General features: G+C 35.5%; 1 protein-coding gene across 2 annotated transcripts; it reads right to left on the reverse strand.

Moving 5' to 3' along the window:
- Positions 1–4,267: 4,267 nt before the first annotated feature.
- LOC145567593 (uncharacterized) lies at positions 4,268–13,727 on the reverse strand. 2 transcript variants are annotated; one of them, XM_081626905.1, is made up of 12 exons: positions 13,497–13,727; positions 13,254–13,295; positions 12,374–12,603; positions 12,083–12,204; positions 11,058–11,166; positions 10,913–10,952; positions 10,738–10,827; positions 10,538–10,637; positions 10,307–10,446; positions 6,983–7,085; positions 5,493–6,196; positions 4,268–4,864 (listed from the first exon to the last, which is right to left on the reverse strand). In XM_081626905.1, the coding sequence occupies exons 3-12, from the start codon at positions 12,513–12,515 to the stop codon at positions 4,627–4,629; spliced, it is 1,788 nt and encodes a 595-aa protein (XP_081483031.1). In that variant the 5' UTR covers positions 12,516–12,603; positions 13,254–13,295; positions 13,497–13,727; the 3' UTR covers positions 4,268–4,626. The 2 variants fall into 2 exon arrangements, with proteins under 2 accessions (XP_081483031.1, XP_081483030.1); XM_081626904.1 differs by having other exon boundaries at positions 13,413–13,727.
- Positions 13,728–17,583: the final 3,856 nt, after the last annotated feature.

Here is a 17,583-nt window from a genome sequence, read left to right on the forward strand (position 1 = left end):
ACAGCGCGTAGAAATCTAGGCTGTCTCCAGACGACAGGCCTGTCGCCACGCGACAAGCCTTGTCGCCTGGCGACAAGGTCGGTTTTGCAGCGATATAGTGGAGTTTTATTCCTTATCAAATTCTACCTATTTTCGGACTATTTTCTTATAAATAGGGTCCTAAACCTCCGTTTTTCAAAAAAACAATCAACAATTCTCAATTATCAACAATCATCTATCTCTAAAGCTAGAAGCTTTCTCTCTCTATTCTTTTTCTAAACCTTCCCTCTTATAAAATTCCGCATTCACGAGATCTAGAAACACCTAGCCAAGTTCGAAGTTGCCTTCGCCCTAGACGTGAAAGGTTATAATTTCTGAGGGTTTGGTCCCAAATCTCTATTTCCATTATTTGATTTGATTGTTTGATTTTATATTTTCCTTGAAGTTACTAACGCGTGTATTTTGTTATTAGAAAGAGATACGAGGCATCAAAGTATGTAATCTTATTGCTCTATTCTTGTGGAAAGCATGTTTAAATTTGTTTAATTCCTAGTATCATGTTAGGATGTCTTTATTGCTTTCTAGTATCATGTTTAGGGTGCTTCCTATGCTTTCTAATATCATATCAATATCATGTTAGTATCATGTTAGGGCTAAAGCTTTGATTTTTATTGCTTAGTATGTAACATGCTAGGGTTTGTTATTAATCTTGTTAGTATCATGCCTAGGATCTTGCTATTATATTTAAGCTTTATTATTAACATGATTATAATGATTATTATGATGATTATTATGTTGCTTGATGATTATTTATTGTTATTGCTTGATCACGCCTTTTATGCATGTTTAAAGGGAATTAGTACCTGTAATCACGCTTAATAAGATAATTAATAATCTTGTTTAGGGCTAATATGATTATAATTCAAGTGATCGCCAATAATAGTTTTGCTTGTGCATTATATTCAACCAACATAGATAAACAGGTTTAGGGTTAACCTATTGATTTCATGTTAGTCAGAAAGCGCACATGAATACGAGAAGAATGAAGTAGAGGCCTATTTTTAGGGCAGGTTCAATCTCTTTTAGGTTGGATTTGTACCCTCATCCCCGAACCCTATTTGGTTCAAGACCTTTTGGAGTTGACGATCTCATGGATCGTTAAGGGGTGTAATCTTCACCTTGTGAATGGTTTACAAGTTCCTAAAACTTGTTGGCGACTCTTTTGCTCTAGCTTCTTTCCCTTTGGACGCCACCATGCTTAAGTGTATGATCACAGTGGGGTTCAAGCTTAGGGTTAATGGCTTGAAATATTCCCTACAATAATCGAGTTGGCTAATTGGGGAAAGCGAAGACCAGGAGTTTTCCCGGACTCTTCCCAAGCAGAAGAGACGCCTTGCCTCCTTTGGCGCTCTTCGAACAAGGCGGTCACTTCGACCACCGAACATTCGCTGCCACTGACCGTGGCGGTATTTGTGTTTTTGTTGGTGGTAGTGTTTGTGGTCTCCCCGTCCGTGTTACTTGGATCATAGGGGACCCTTGGGTTTATCAGACTGCCGTCTGGATTTCTGGCGGCGTACTTATCGTACGTCTGCATGGTCCGTGCCATTTGCGACTGTAGGGACAGAAAAGAATAGGTGGAGGTGAGTTGGTATGCACACTAGAAATGGACCCACTCCACGAGGGAGACGACTCGTCCCCGTCAACTCTAGACTCCTCAGTCCCAGGAGAACGGCCGGCCTCATGAGGAGAAACAAACAAAGCTGAATGTTGTGCCAGATTTAAAAATCAAAATGAAAAACAAAGCTAAGTAAAAGGGCAAGCGGTTACCTTCGTCCATGTAGAAAACTTGGAGAGTGTTGGAAAATTCTTGAAGGTTGACCGGAAAACTCAAAAACACTGACCAGAAATCTCAAACGTACGGCAGAGCTCTCGAAGATTTAGGGAGAAATCACTTTCTCTCTAAAAAGCTCTAACTTCTCTTTAAAATTTTCAAAGTTCCAAAGTAACAAAATGAAGTCAAACATTCTATATTTATAGGCTAAATTTATGAGGGCAAAACGGTAAATATGTCTTTCCCGCCCAAGAATTCAAACGGTTACTTTTTGAAAAGTTAACCTAGAATTCAAATGGTTAAAACCACTTATGTCACTCTAAGCAGAAGAGGATGCGAACGGGCTAACGGTGCACCAGAATAGACGACCAGGTCAGCGAAATTCAAATCGCCATCCCGAAATCCCGGGCGATAGGTGTCCTCCCTAAAAGACAGTCGGCCTATTCCGTCCACCTGACCTCAAGACCCAGAAATGACCAATAGAGGAATTTCAGGCGGACTAAACAAAGCGTCCAGCCCAAGGGAGGAATCCCCTGTTAAGATGGACAATATTGTCCGTATACCAAAGAAATGCTCAAAACTTCTACGAATACTCGGACATACCTGGACGAGAAGAAAATCAGAGGAGGTGGCCCATAGAGTACGAGTCACCCCCTCTAAGGGGCAAATGTTTAGGGTAAAAATTACCCCCAAACCGTGTACCAATCCCATAGTGACACGTGGCCTAGTCAAAGGGCAACATGTGTCCCTGTAGGAAGATGACACGTATGCAAGCCCTACAAAGAGCACCTGAAAAAGAGAGAAAATGGTCTCCTTACATCAGGAGACCCAAATTCCGAAAAAGCCGCAAAACGACGCCTTCATCAAGACACGTGCCCAAACATGATTGCGCCTCCAATTAGAGCACGTCATTCTAAGTTAACAACCCTAAAAATGCACAATTCCCCATCCCTATAAATACCCCAGTCATTTATGATGGGAGGGGTGGATTGTGACATAACATTAAATAGAGCATTAAAACAGCTCAAACTTCTCTCTACTTTCTCTCTCTAGCTTTTCCGATTTTCAGTTACTAACTTGACCGTCGGAGGCGAATATTCCGATAACGGGATATTCGTGTTTTGTAGGTGTCTGGGCCGTCTATCCGAAGAGCGTGACCAGTGTCCTAGGGGAAAAACACAAAAATACCCGAAACAGAAACTAATATTTAAAGATAATAACTTATATTGAAAGATAATAATAATAATTAGGGGTGAGCAAAAAAATTTAGGGTACCCTGACTTGGAACCGGAACATGTTCAGAACCACAGGTTCCAAACTCGGAACCTGTAGATCAGGTTCCGGTTCCGGGTAATAAAATTGCGAACCTGTTGCAACAGGTTACGGTTCCGGGTAATAAAATTTTGGACCTAGAACCTGTATGGTACCTTATTAGTATATATAGGTTCCCTATTGGGTACACGAAACCGGAACCTATAGGGTATTAAATATTCTAGAAAATTAGTGTTGGTTTGTTATATTTGTAGCAATGTATTAAAGTTGTAAGCTTTTATTGTGAACATCCATTTTCTTAAAAAATTGTAACAATTTATCAAGTAACTATTAAGCTTACTTTGAAAGATAGGGTACCCTGTTCATCCGGTTCCCAATTTTTAGGAACCTGTTGAACAAGTTCAGGTTTCGGGTCTAGAGATTTTTATCGGGTACCCTGCTACGCTCACCCCTAATAATAATAAGAAATTAATATTTAATAATAATAATTAATTAATATTTAATAATAATAATAATTAATATTTAATAGTAATTATAATAATAATAATTAATATTTAATAATATTATTTAATGATTATAATAATAATGCAATAATAATAATAATAATAATAATAGTAATAGTAATAGTAATAATAATAGTAATAATAATAGTAATAACAATAATAATAATATTAATAATAATAATAATAAATAATAATGCGGTAATAATAATAATAATAATAACAATATAATAATAATAATAATAATAATAATTCGATAATAATAATGAAATCTGCTCGGTTCGGCTCGGCTCGGCTTTGTTGAGATCTGCTCCGCTCTACTGACTCCTGCTCTGCTCTGCCCAGAAACTCAAAAGAATAGGGCCTTATCCGTCTTAGCACATTAATGCAGGCATAATGCATACTCGCATGTAGAGGTGGCAATTGAGGTCAGCAGGTCGGATTCGGGTCAGAATTCGGGTCGATTTCGAATTATGCTTAGAAACTATCAGAAGTAGTTTTAAACTTAATATTATCACGAAATATGAAATTTGGATCAAATCGGGTCGAATTCGAGTTGTTCGGTTCATGTCGTGTCATCGGGTCGAATCAGAGATTGACAGCCCTACTCGCATGTGTATCATTTTAAGTAATTAGTCTTCTAAAATTTGCACCCAAAATGGTTTGTAAAAATAGACCCCCAAAATAAAAAGTGAACAACTACATAAAAGACTTAAGGATGTACAAATTTTGAAATCTCAATCTAAAAATTGATGTACAAAACAAAACCTTGAATATTCAATCAAAAACATACAATTGGGTGCCCAAAAAAAAAAAATCATTATTTACATTCTTGCAAACTAATTTATTCAAGGATAAATAAGAAAAAGAGAAGAAATCATATGGAATATTTTCCTAAGTCAGTTTTGAATTTATGGTACATCAACTATATCATTTTAAAATGGCACTAGTGTACATTTGGTACAATATCGAACTATTTTCTATGTTAAAGATGGTGAAAGCCGAAACACTACCATTTGTATTCCTTTCTCTGGTTATAATTACTCATGAGACCAGCCTCGCGGAAGGAATGTGAAAACAACATAGCCTCCACTTTTTTTGCTGTCCAGTCTTCTTCTTGTCTTCATGAATGCCATTGGCTTCACGATTCATGGAACTAACTGCGACTGGACTATTTCCGGCAGAAGGTGCATGTATTGACCAATTGGCGATTGCAGGATTTTGATCAGGAGGTACCACTTGAGAATTTTCTTCCTGGGCTTGAAGATCTGATTTTTCAGACCTGCAAATAAACAAGGCAGAAAATTAAACTGCATATACAACTGGTAAGTTAGAAGCTTAAAAGGCGATGAAAATATTAGAGATAAACAGGATATATTGATAATAGATATAACATCCTCTTTGCTGAATATCAAGCTTATTTTCTCAAAAAAGTTAGTGTCCTAGTAAATGAGAAACTAAAGAGGGAACACATGTGTACCACAGGCCCAGACACAACTAGACTAAGACGAGTTCATCCAGATGGATACAGTCTGCAGTGTTGTGAGATTTCAGAGGTTAACAGAAGGGGACAACCTAGCAATCACCCTTTTAACAGTAATAGGTTCACAAAACTTGGACAACCATGCAGCTATAATATATCCGCAAACACTAAACCCCCCTCAGCAGCCAAACTTCCAACAAACAAGAAGAAAAGAAATTAGAAACTTGGCATGAAAATATATTTGCAGTATTTTGCACATCTTAATAGGGATCTTATCTCAACAGCAATTATCTTATATCCTTTTCGCCTAAGAAAATAATCTTACATGCCACTCTTGTACGCAACCAATCATTTTTGTCATGGTTGTTTATTGATATACCCGCTAAAAAGGAGACATTTATATGAGATAGGAGGAACAAGAAAATACCTCATATTATCAATGCCCAAGTCATTCCTGGATACATGTGCAGTAGCCTTGTCATTTTCTTCAACAGAAGTACCCTGCTTATCTACCCAGTTCATTTGTTTACCCAATGTGGAGGATAAAGCAGCACCCTCTTCTATCTTAGGGCCAGATTGACTGCCATTTTGACCTTTGCGTCTATTCTCTTTGACAACACTGATCAGTTTATCCAAAGTACCTAGGGCTCTCTCCACCTGGGGACTTATAGGCACATTATTATGAAAATCCACTGATTGAGGTTGATCAATTGAACCACGACTTTCCTTTGCATCTTTGATATTATTCACAAATTCATTTTCGTTTCCTTCCACCCCTTCTTCCTCAATCTCACAGGCTAGTTTATCCTGCATCAAGTATCCACTAACATGGCCATTGCTTTCTTTGATCTCTTCTTCCTCGATCTCGTTACTAATTGGTTTGCTCCCCTCTAAAGGTTTGCTAATATTTTCATTGCTAAGAATCTTCTCATCTTCCTTTCTAGATGCATTTTGCACATCTGTTTTCTGCTCCCCATCATTGATGCCTGTGTAGTCCGAAATGGTTTGTTTTTCCATGAGGCTCCTTTCTGATTTACTTTTTGAGTATACAGCTTGACGTATTCGACTGTATAGAGGGTCACTCAAAACCTTGGAAAAAGCTTCATCTCCATTAGATACTGAAGCAACTGTCTGCAATAACATCAGATATCAGCAATGCTGAAAGATTATGTACATACTGAAGCATCTAACCACCTAAGAATGCTGTGATATGTCTAGAATATCTTATAATACACACCCCCTTGTAAAACTGAACTTTTGCAACAGAGGTTGTTCTAAATGATAAAACAAAAGCTTCAAGATATTTTCATCCTTAAAATTCATTCATTCTTTCACTGCTTTTTGTAGTCTTTATACTGCTTTAACTAATAATAGCAATTTTGAGACATGAAAAGGAAGAAAAGTTCAGGCAAGAACCAGCTCCTTTACATAAAAAAAATTTCCACTGAACTCCCAACAAACTAAACCAACGGGACAAGAATATCCTGTCATCTCATTTCTACAGGCTAGTATCATCCGACTATGTCAAATAAGTTGACCTAAATCAGTCACTCTTCCAAGTTCAGGATTTCATTCTTGACATCAGCACAAACGGCTCAAATTTGATTTCAAACAGTGAGGTAGCTAGTGATTACATATATTTGCCCGCTAATTGAAGGCCTTGCTCAGGAGAAGGTTTAGGACAGACCATGAGATATAAGGCCTTTGACACAGAGGGGCACATTGGTAGATTTTAAATTATGATCTTGAATTTCCATTTGATTGTCCAGTAGCTCTTATCAGGATTACTCCAGCACAGGTATAAAAATAAATAAAATAAAATAACACCTAGCACACTGCACAACTAATGGTGTATCTCAAGTAATCACCAAGCTCTACTGTAACTTGCACCAATGTGAAGGGAGTAGGATTCTTTACCTTCTTATAGAATCTGAAACCACTTCCTATCAGCTGTCTCGATATGAAATTTATAAGTGATGGAGGAACAAAATCCAATTTTATGTCCAGGTTGCCTATTGTCCTGCAAACAGAAAGAGAAAATCCAAGTAAACAGAAGTGATAAGAATTAAATTACAGAGCACGTAATCAACCCATGACATTATGATGATTCATTCAGTCACCAATCCAGTCAACTATTGTTGTAGAAAACATCTGAATCCTTTTTTTTGTTACCCTTTCGATTGCATGGAAATTTCATGAAGTTCACAATTCATATCTCCTAGTTTTTTGAACTATTTGTTCTGAGAACTTCAAAAAACTTTCAAAATCAATTTTTTACTTGATCAACCTCTAAATTGCATGATCTCCTTTACTTTCTACCCAAGTAAAAATGTGAGCCAAATTTCATATATATATATATAGGGTTAGGTCCAATGAGAAGGACCTTAAAATGAGAAGGATGAGAAGGAATCTCAACCTTTTATACAAAACAATCTAGCGGCTGATATTAAAATAAAAAAACACACTACTTCATCTCCCTCACCAATTCATCTCCCTCACCAAACCTCTACCGAATATTACCAGCAGATTTTACAACTTTAGATTGATCTCTTTAGCTCCCACTAATTAACACTCTTCCATTAATCAAGCTCGACCAATTTCATCCTCAATTTTTTTACTTACGATCACTTTAAATTGACACTACTCTTCTTCTCTATCTCTCTCCTTCCACAAGTTCTCTTTCTCTTAAAATGATGTGTCTGCGTTTTTTTATCATTGAATTTCGGTTTAATTAATTGAATTCCCTAAAAAAAATGAAAATTTAATGATTACGACGATTAGCACAAAATTCGTGAGTTATAATGTTATAAGAAAATATGTGAGTCGATCGTTGTATAAATAGGCAGTGGTAGACATTTTTTATGAAACTATTAATTATGCTTGTTTGTATATGTAATTTGCAGGTTCTGCACAAGTTTAATTCTCATTGTTTATCATGCTTTTTTGGCCAAACAAAATACTTATATTATACATATTCTATATAAAGATTATACACATTCAATTATGAGAATATGCACATTGGTTGAAAAAAATAAGAACACAGACTAGTACTTCATTTATAGGCGTTGGATTGAACGACATGGTACAATATATATATGATAATCTGGAAAATCAAAAATTGATGCACATTAAATACAACATTTATGCACAATATATTGGTATTAAATTAATTTTGCACATTTAGTTTAATAAATATGTACATTCAATACAAAAATCATGCACATAATATCCTTCTCATTCTTCACATTTTAAGGAACTTCTCATTTATATATATATATATATATATATATATATATATATATATATAAAGCTAAACTTTTAAACTTTTAGCCAGGTCACGAGGCAGCGACACTTGGTGTTCCAACTTTTCGCCAAGTGTCGCGCCACGTTGTATAGATTTAAATAGATTTCATAAGATAAAAAAATTAGTTTAGAATTCTATTTAGATATAATTTTAGGATAAAATTGTTAGTTTAGAGTTTTATTTCGATAAAATACCAATATTTCAGAGGTACAAATCATATAACTAATATATAAAGTTAAACTTTTAGTCAGGTCACGAAACATCCCAAGTGTCGCGCCACATTGGATAGATTTATATATATTTCATAAGATAAAAAAGTTAGCTTAGAATTCTATTTGGATAGTATTTTATGATAAAATAATATATTTCACAATCTAATATGAAGTAGAATTTTATTACTATATAGACCTGTCAATTAGAGTGGATTAGGTCACTTCAGGTTATGAATCAAGAAATGTTCAATCTTTGTCCAAAATTTTAGGTTCGGGTCAACCCAACGTGCTTTGAATATTTATTTTATTTAATTTATCTTTTGCTAATTTTTTTTTAATGTATTAAATCGAACATTTTGTAACTAATTTTGTGTCAATAATATACTTTAAATTTTGACCTATAGATTATAAATTTATCTTAAAATTCAATAAATAACCTGCGCATCGCACGGGCACAAAACTAGTGTATATATATGACTAAGCATAATGGAGCTTCATCAGCTGGTAGCAAAATCTGGTCATGTCAGGGTGCCAGCACAAGTAAGACACTTGAACTAACCTGGGTGAGTCGAGGAAAGTCAAGATACCCCCTTTGTTGATAAAATCAGACTGGGATGGGATGAGCCTGGTACTATTACAATTGTTATAAGTTAACATCTCATATTGACAATACCATCAGAGGAGGTTTCCTTAGCTCAACCCCGAGGATAATTCACATGTCTCACTTGTGCAAACACCCCGATAAGAGTATAAGACCACAAATGCTACCAGCTCCACATCAGTTCCCCAGTCCATACCCGGAACAAAAGACAGATTTAGTAACAATCCTAGTACTATAAATTTAAACAATCATATTTCCAATTCAATGTAGCATTAAATCACCTCATAGAAAGATCCGCCCCAATCAAAAAGGGAGAATCACCAAACCATGAGGACCTAGGCTTTACATTGACCCAACTTCCTCTGATATAGGCTATATCAAGATAATTATCAAAGAATAGTCTATGCATAAAATGTTAGGACAAGCAACAAGGGCAGAGTAACAAATTGCAGCTATAGTTTTTGATGGGATTCTGAGGAGTAAATAGGCACAAGTCCTACAAGCTCAACAGAAAATTAGTGTTCAGAGTAGATGAGGTCAGAAGTCTAGAATGTGAGAATCTGCTTTTATTCAGATTAAACTTCTTGAAAGAAAAAATAAAATAAAAATTGACTCTAGATGGCCAAATTGCAATAGATTAAAGACTTGACATTTTTACAGTTTTCAAACTCGCTGAAACTTGATTTTTGACATATAAGATGCCATCAAAGCAAAATAAAATCTGGTATCCAAGGCCTTGTTTGGCAATTGGCTGCTGGTTTGATTGGCTAGTTTGACTGGCTGTTTATATAAGCTTTTTTGTTGGTTGTTTGACTTTTTATTAGTCTAAAAACATATTTGGTAAAATTGGCTGTTGGATATTATTAGTAACTTAGGTAGCCAAAAGCCAAAAGCTACTCCAAGTAGCTTTTTCATTTTGGCTTAAAAGCCAGCTGAAAAAGCCATTTACCAAACACAAATTTTGGATGTTTGACCAAATGAAAAAGCCAAAAGCCAATGAAAAGCCATTTACCAAACAAGCCCATTACCTGATAAAATCACTTTTCATAAAAACTTTCAAGAAAAAGAAGCATAGAATGTAGTTATCTGATCTAGCATAAAAGCAGCTAACAATGACAACACACCTAAAGTAACTCCTGTTTTCGGTCACCTTTTGCAAAGCAAAACCTCCCACTAAATCAATCCTTACTGTGTTATCCGCCTTGGGTATTCCCTCATTGGTGAAGCCATGAGTTTTGTTTTGAATGTTGTCTGCATTAGAAATCTATGCAGAACAAAATGAATTATACACTTTCAATGTTAGAGTAACAAATATAGTTGAGAAATATCATGTTTGGTATACTCTAAGAAATTACCGTGTTTAGGAGCACAACGATAAGATCATTTTCAAAGTACTCAAACTCAAAATAGTGGAGAAGAGCCTCTCTACTGGACAATGGCCACGAAAGCTTCACCCTTTCTTCCAAAGAGCAAAAGGAAATTTAGAACCCATTAAAAAAAATCAGTGAGAAATTAGATGAAATCAGGAAAGCATATCAAGTATTTTATCACAAACCTCACTAAAGATATCTCTTCACCTATCCTGACCTTCTGCAATTTCTTGGCTTCTGCAACTTTGAAAGTTGGAATTAATGTTTCAGGGAACCTAGAAAGATAAGCAGAAAGAAATAGTAAAGCATCAAATGATTCAGCATTTTTCATCCATGAGATGATTAAGAAATAATAGTTACCATCGTGGATAGAGGGTTGATTCCCAAGAAACACACAGACCTACAAGACGCACGACTTTCATTAATTAATTGACTTGTCTATCCAATCACTAAATGGCGTACAGAAGTTAGATAAATCAAAGATAACTACAGTTGTTTGACTTACAAGCATCCAGAGGAGCATCTATATAACCTTCCACAAGTAGTGAATGGAACGGAGAACCTACAGGTCCCTCCCGATACATGACACGAAAATCTTCAGTATCCTGTTTCAACTGATAAAGAGATGCAACTACTTTAATTGCAATCGTTGAAACTCTTAAATCAAAGAGAAGCCTCTATAGATCAACTACACAGGACTTGGACAAAAGTTCAGGAACGTTTAAGTAAGCTGTTACTGTAAAACAGAAAGTAAGCTCACTATTTTCATTTTGGACATCAACAAATTCATATTGCTACTATGTTAGATAGGATTAATTAAGTGATATCAAATGGCTTTGACCCCTGAAAAGAAAAGGAGATATCTACAAACACAAAGGACAAGACTAGAGAAGAATGATCACAGAAAAGTAAAAGGAAAGTGATATCTGATGAGAAAATTAAAACAAGTGAGGCTAGCCAGCTATCTAAGCTCTGTTGGAGTTCAGAAGTGTTACAATTCAATAGGGTACATCATTCACTCATTCAGAATGACACCAATAGAAAATTTACTGTGGAAAAAACCATTAAGCAGCTTAAACTATAAATTTGGTAAAGCTTTAGTTATAATTTAGGAGATATATGGAAAAGAGCAAACTTCTACGCTAGATTTGTAGCGGACTATAATGAACTGGTTCAAAAAACTTAAATTTTTTAGTTCAACAAAGCTGAAGGCAGTCAGCACATGTCAGGTAAAAAATCTAGAGAAAATTACTATTTGTACATACTTGAAAACAGTTATGAAGTTCAGCTCTGATACCCCCCCCCCCCCAACACACACACACACACACCCTGCTTCACCTTAGCAGGAAGCTCATTAAAGGCACTGGAGTATTGGTTGTCATTATGATGGAGAAAGCAGCAAAGACCGAATTCGTTTTAAAATCCATTAGCGCTAGACAGAGCGCTATATTATGGTTTCAATATTTAACACTAATAGTATCACACCTATTCACACATGATCATTAATAGCCAAGCAGATTAATTGCTTACTTTCCAAGTCGTATGATGTGTCTCATGGGATGAAGCATTATAATTTTCAGATGCACTCCTCAGCATCTCGAGAAAATTTGATACTTCCACAGTCCTTTTTTCGGTAATATAATCAATATTATCTGCAGGATGATAAGAGTGACAAAGAGAATACCTTAATGCAACATAAAATTGCCACTAAAAAGCATTGGCTATTACATAATCAGGGCTTTCTTTAAGTTATAGATACATATCCACTAAAATGTTGACAAAAGCAATAAAACTAGCAAAAAAAAGTTGGAGAATGCTAACCTATGGCTTTATTGTCCGCCAATGATCGCAAAATTTGATCTTTTACAAGAGTCTTAAGTTTCTTCTCGTCGATAAGATTATCAGATGCAAGCGTCTCATCCAATCTCTCTCGATAATGGGCAATATTTCCCTTTTTCACCATCTTCGCATCTCCAAATAGCCCGATACAGGAAGACTTCGAAGATTATGTGACAACTGTGAGTGTGTGGAATTTCTATCAACGATCAAGCCTGTGAAATTTTCGAAGAGACAGATGAAATGAGTTTCCTTTACAATAGTCAATAAATTCTTATCATCATGCTTCTAAATGTAAGTTCATTTCCCAACTATGTTTGCCATTTGGAGCTAACAGAAATAAGTACATTTTTTTCCCCTTTTTCTACCGTACATCCAGGTCTGTTTCGAATTAACTCAAAATACATCATTTTAGCGCCGCATTATCATTAGATTATTATCATGCCAATCACATTTACAAGTACAATTCAGCGCACAAGAATGACAGGAGTGTTAAGTGCCCTTTCACACAATTCATCACAATCGCAGCACTGCTAGCTTAGTCCTAGGACAAGTCAAATTTTTAAGAACAGACTACATCACCCAAAAAAAAAAAAAACAATGAGAAACAAAATGAATCCAAATAACAAAATTACAAACTTAGTAGGTTTACTAGGCTCTACAAAATACCCAATAAAGCCGATGTCACATAACCCTACACCTCTAGTCAAATCCCGTCTACGTTATTGCCCCGTGATCCTTTACACAAACACAAATAAATACAATCCCCTACTCCATATGCTTCTATATATAAGGAAATTAATAAAAATTCCAAATATAACACAGAAAATAAACGGCATAAAATCAAGTAAAAACAAAAATGGACCTTCAAGAGGAAGAAAAAGCAGAAAACCCCAGATAAGAAAACCTGCAAAGATGATGAAATCAAAGAAAAATTGACCAAATATAAGGAAAAAACCAAGTTGGGCATTGAAAAAATCAATAGAAAATTAAACAACACGTGGGATTGAACAGTGAAAAAGACATTGATAAGAAGAAGCTTGCAGATCTCGAAGAAGATGATGATGAAGAACAAAAGAAGAAAAAAAAGGAGAGTAATAAATGATACCATCAAGACGGAAACACAACGTGGGGCTATTTCTCGTGCTTAACGAGTCAGTGACAGCTAAATAGAGCAGTAGCAGTAGAAGGAAGTAGAAGTAGTAGCTCATGAATTCTATGAATTTTTCTATCCATCTGCAGCCACCTAAATTCAACCTTTTTTACCAGATTTCAACTTTCTTACCCTTCTCCCTTTTTGGGAAATACGACTACATTTCAATAAATTAATTTTCATTTCAGTCAAAACTCGTGTAATTACCACCCGAGTTGTTAAACATTAACTCGATTGGAAATAAAAATTGACATAATTTAAAGTGACTTAATTTATTTCATACGAAGATTATAAGCACAATTATTATTTTTTTAATTTTTTTTTTACACATATAAGCACAATCATTAGTAAGTTAGTATGACTCAAATATAACTTGATCGATGACATAACTTGACATTTCATTTGAATGGATGTTCTCCTTGCACTCTTTTAGAAATTGATTTAAGCAAACTTTTATATGGGAACATAAAAAATTGTGTTCTTACTTATTCTTTTAATTATTTTTTTTTCCTTTAATTATTATATTTCAGGTTCTCACCTTTTTCTTCAAAAAAAAAAATAAATAAATTATTATATCTCCACTCTTACATCTATTGCTTTTAAATAAAAAAAAATTTACTCCAATTTTCTAATATAGATGCAAAGAGATGATTAATTACTGGGTCTTTCTAATTTTATTTAGCAAATCATTTCGATTTGGTCTTATGCACCTTGTTTAGAGTGAAAAATTAGGGTGAAAATACCCCTATCACGTAGAGCAATCAACATCTAACAAGTGGCCTAACTAGAAGCTAACACGTGGCAACCGTCTCAACCCAAATGGCCAATCGGAGCCAAACATGTGACATTTAGTGATTAGATTGACATAAGGCTTAAAAGCACGAGCTTGTCTGAATGGAGTTTTGAGATGCATTAGCAAATGCATCTTCAGGGGTAAGCTTGTAAATTCGCGCGATTGAGTGGAAATCCACATCAGTTCCCGTTATGCTTTTTGTCAGCCCGTTTCTACAGTATATCGTATTTAGTAAATGTATTTGGGTAAGTACTCCGTATTTTGTATTTCACATCTTGTCTTGTTGGGGTATTTTTTCTCTCTCTTCCCATGTACCCGTCCTTCTCTCTTCTCACTCTCTATCTCCCCGCTGAAATTCGAACCCTTTATTTTCTCCTTTTGAATTTGAATTTCGAACCCTTTCTTGTCACTCTAGTTCTCTGTATTCCTCCATCTCCGTCATTCGTGGTTTGCGTGGTGGGTTTGTTGAAGAATTCATTCTGGGATTGCTGCGGGGAGAACTCAAGAGGGTGTTATGACAATTCGCGGAACAATTTTGACCCAAGTAAGCGAGTTATTTATAAAATTCATTAGTTTTTTCTGAAATTTGTAATGCTTGATGTTTTTATTTAGTAATTTGTCTAAGTTAATTTCATTTTAATCGTTTGACCTAAAAGTTTGGGTTTTTAAACTTTGGATTTTCTGGGTTTTTAGGGGGTTTTAGTGTTGTTGTTATGCGAAATCAGTAATTGGGTTGAAGAATTACATAAATCCCAATTACAATTGTCATCAATTGATTTTGTTTGTTAGGGTTTGTAATAGCGAGGGGTGATTTTATTATATGGATATTTCTTGTTATTTAATTGATTTTTTTTTTTGCATGGTTATATATGTTTGATTAGATTGTGTGTTTTAAGATTACTTATTCATTCATTCATCAATTAGGTGAGTAATAAAAAAAAAATTGATTGATAGCCGTGTGTGTTGTTGGGTGTATAAATGGCGAGGGGTGATTTTATTATATGGGTATTTCTTGTTATTTAATTGATTTTTTTGTTAGGTTATATATGTTTGATTAGATTGTATGTTTTAAGATTACTTATTCATTCATTCATCAATTAGTTGAGTAATAAAAAAAATTGATTGATAGCCGTGTGTGTTGTTGGGTGCTATTATTATATTGCTGTGGGAGTTTGGTTGTTTTCATGTCGAAATGTAACCTTAAATCTCAATCTGTAAGAGATCTTCAACAAAGGTGCTTAATGGAAAATCTTGTCTATTTTGGGTACTACTGATGTGTGCTGTATATATGCTGTGCTGTATATATGCTATGCTGTATATATGCTGTGGGACTAGTGAAAATCTTGTATATTTATTTGGGTGCTAATGTCTTTGAAGTTTGTGTATTTGATGGGGGATTTTGCAGCCAGTGCCCTGTGTGGTTTACAAGTGCTTGACCTCTTGGTCTGTTGTAAGTTATTTATAAGCAGGGCTGTTGTGGTATATTGGTGCTTTTGTGACCTGAATTCAAGGGGCTACCTTGTTCATATGTTAATTATAATATTGCTTTTTGAATCATTTTGCTGAATGTGTAACTTGGTTGAGGAGTTTGTAGCACCATAAGTTTTCCTATCATAAGGCAATTATGTTCTTATCTTTCGATGAATTTTGCAAATAAATGTTCTATGGCAAATGATGAGAGTGAGTGTGTAGATAAGCATCTATATGTCTTGTTGTGTCTCTGTTGATCTACTTTTATCAAATCAAATTATGGAGGGTGTAATGAATCCTATTGTTACCTTTTGGTAGAATGCTGATTCTTTTACTTGACTAGGCCCTTTTTTTTAGGTTTGTTTCTGCATTTTCTGACTTCTTATTGATATGTCTGTATAAGCTAGGTTTCTATTATTCCTTGCAAAAATTATGAGATCGAAGACAGTTGTACGATCGAAGAACTAGAATCATGTGATGGTGAGTGTTCAATGTTTGTGTTAATATATTAGTTGAATGTGATTGGGGGAAGACTGAAATTTTTTGTCATTTCTGTCATTTAGGATCCTTCAACTTCTAAGGGCCCTGCCCCTGGTAAGGCCCCTATGAAAGGGGTGTCTGAAGTGAAAGGGAAGCAGAAACCTAACAAGAGGGCAAAGGTACCTAAGAAGTCTACAAATGTTGTTGAGGATAGTGAAGAAGACAATGGTGGTGATAAGCAAAGTGATGAATACAGTGAAGATGACTCCTGCTCTCCCTCTGAATTCATGAAGATGATGATGCAGTTCATGAAGAGTAAGAGTAGTCGGAAGAGGAAAAGGGAAAAGGTATAGTGAATATGTAATTACCAAAGACAGAGTATATTTGTACCAAATTAATATTCTAAGAATTGTATATAACATTGGTTTATGCTTTGTATGTGTTTAGGGTGAAATAAGCGAAGGGCAAAAAGTTTTGAGGGAAGGGGCAGTGCTGAAGACCCATCATGAGAACGTCGGAAAGGTATGATGTTTTAGTCCCTAACTAATTTGAAATTGGGCATGTAAATGAGTATTTTATTTGTACTTTACTTGACTTTATTTGTTGGCTACTGATGCATATTCCATGTTGTTGTGTCATGGCAGTACCCCAACATTGTATGCAGAGTCGAGTCTTTCTGCCAAGCTGTCAAACATTTTGATTCCCGAAGTCGCGCATTAGTGACACAAATGGGGTTTCAAGGTCTGTTAGAGATTGACATGAAAAATATACCAAGGCAATTTTGCTATTGGTTGATGATAAGAGTGCTTCCTGATGGCACGATGGTGTTTGGGCAGAGTGAGGTGTTACCCTTAGGTCCCGCTCAAGTGAGGTCTGTACTTGGCTTACCCATGGGTGCTGAAAAAGTGCCTTTTGATGTTGGTGAAGATGATGAGGAGAAGGTGGAGAAGATGAGAAGGATTTTTGATCTGTATGGTGTCGGTTCGAATAAAGAAACCATTTCCTTGAAAAATGCTTCAGATGCATTATGTCCGTTGGATGAATCGGGTCAACCAATTCCCCTTGCTGATGAAGTTGACGAGGAGGATTTCATGGTAGCCTTTCTACTTGTCGCTCTTGGTAAAGTTGTTTGTACAACCACTAATAATTCAAACTTTGCGAAGTCACTCCTACCAGCATTGACAGTGGCCACTGAGGCTGTCAAGTATGACTAGTGCTCGTTGACTTTTGAGTGGCTATGTGACACGGCTAACAGATTTCATAGGAAGTTCCAAAAAGATGGTTTTAGGTTTGGATGTG

Source organism: Chenopodium album, chromosome 11 (assembly GCF_948465745.1).
Source record: "Chenopodium album chromosome 11, dcCheAlbu1.1, whole genome shotgun sequence".
NCBI lineage: Eukaryota > Viridiplantae > Streptophyta > Magnoliopsida > Caryophyllales > Amaranthaceae > Chenopodium > Chenopodium album.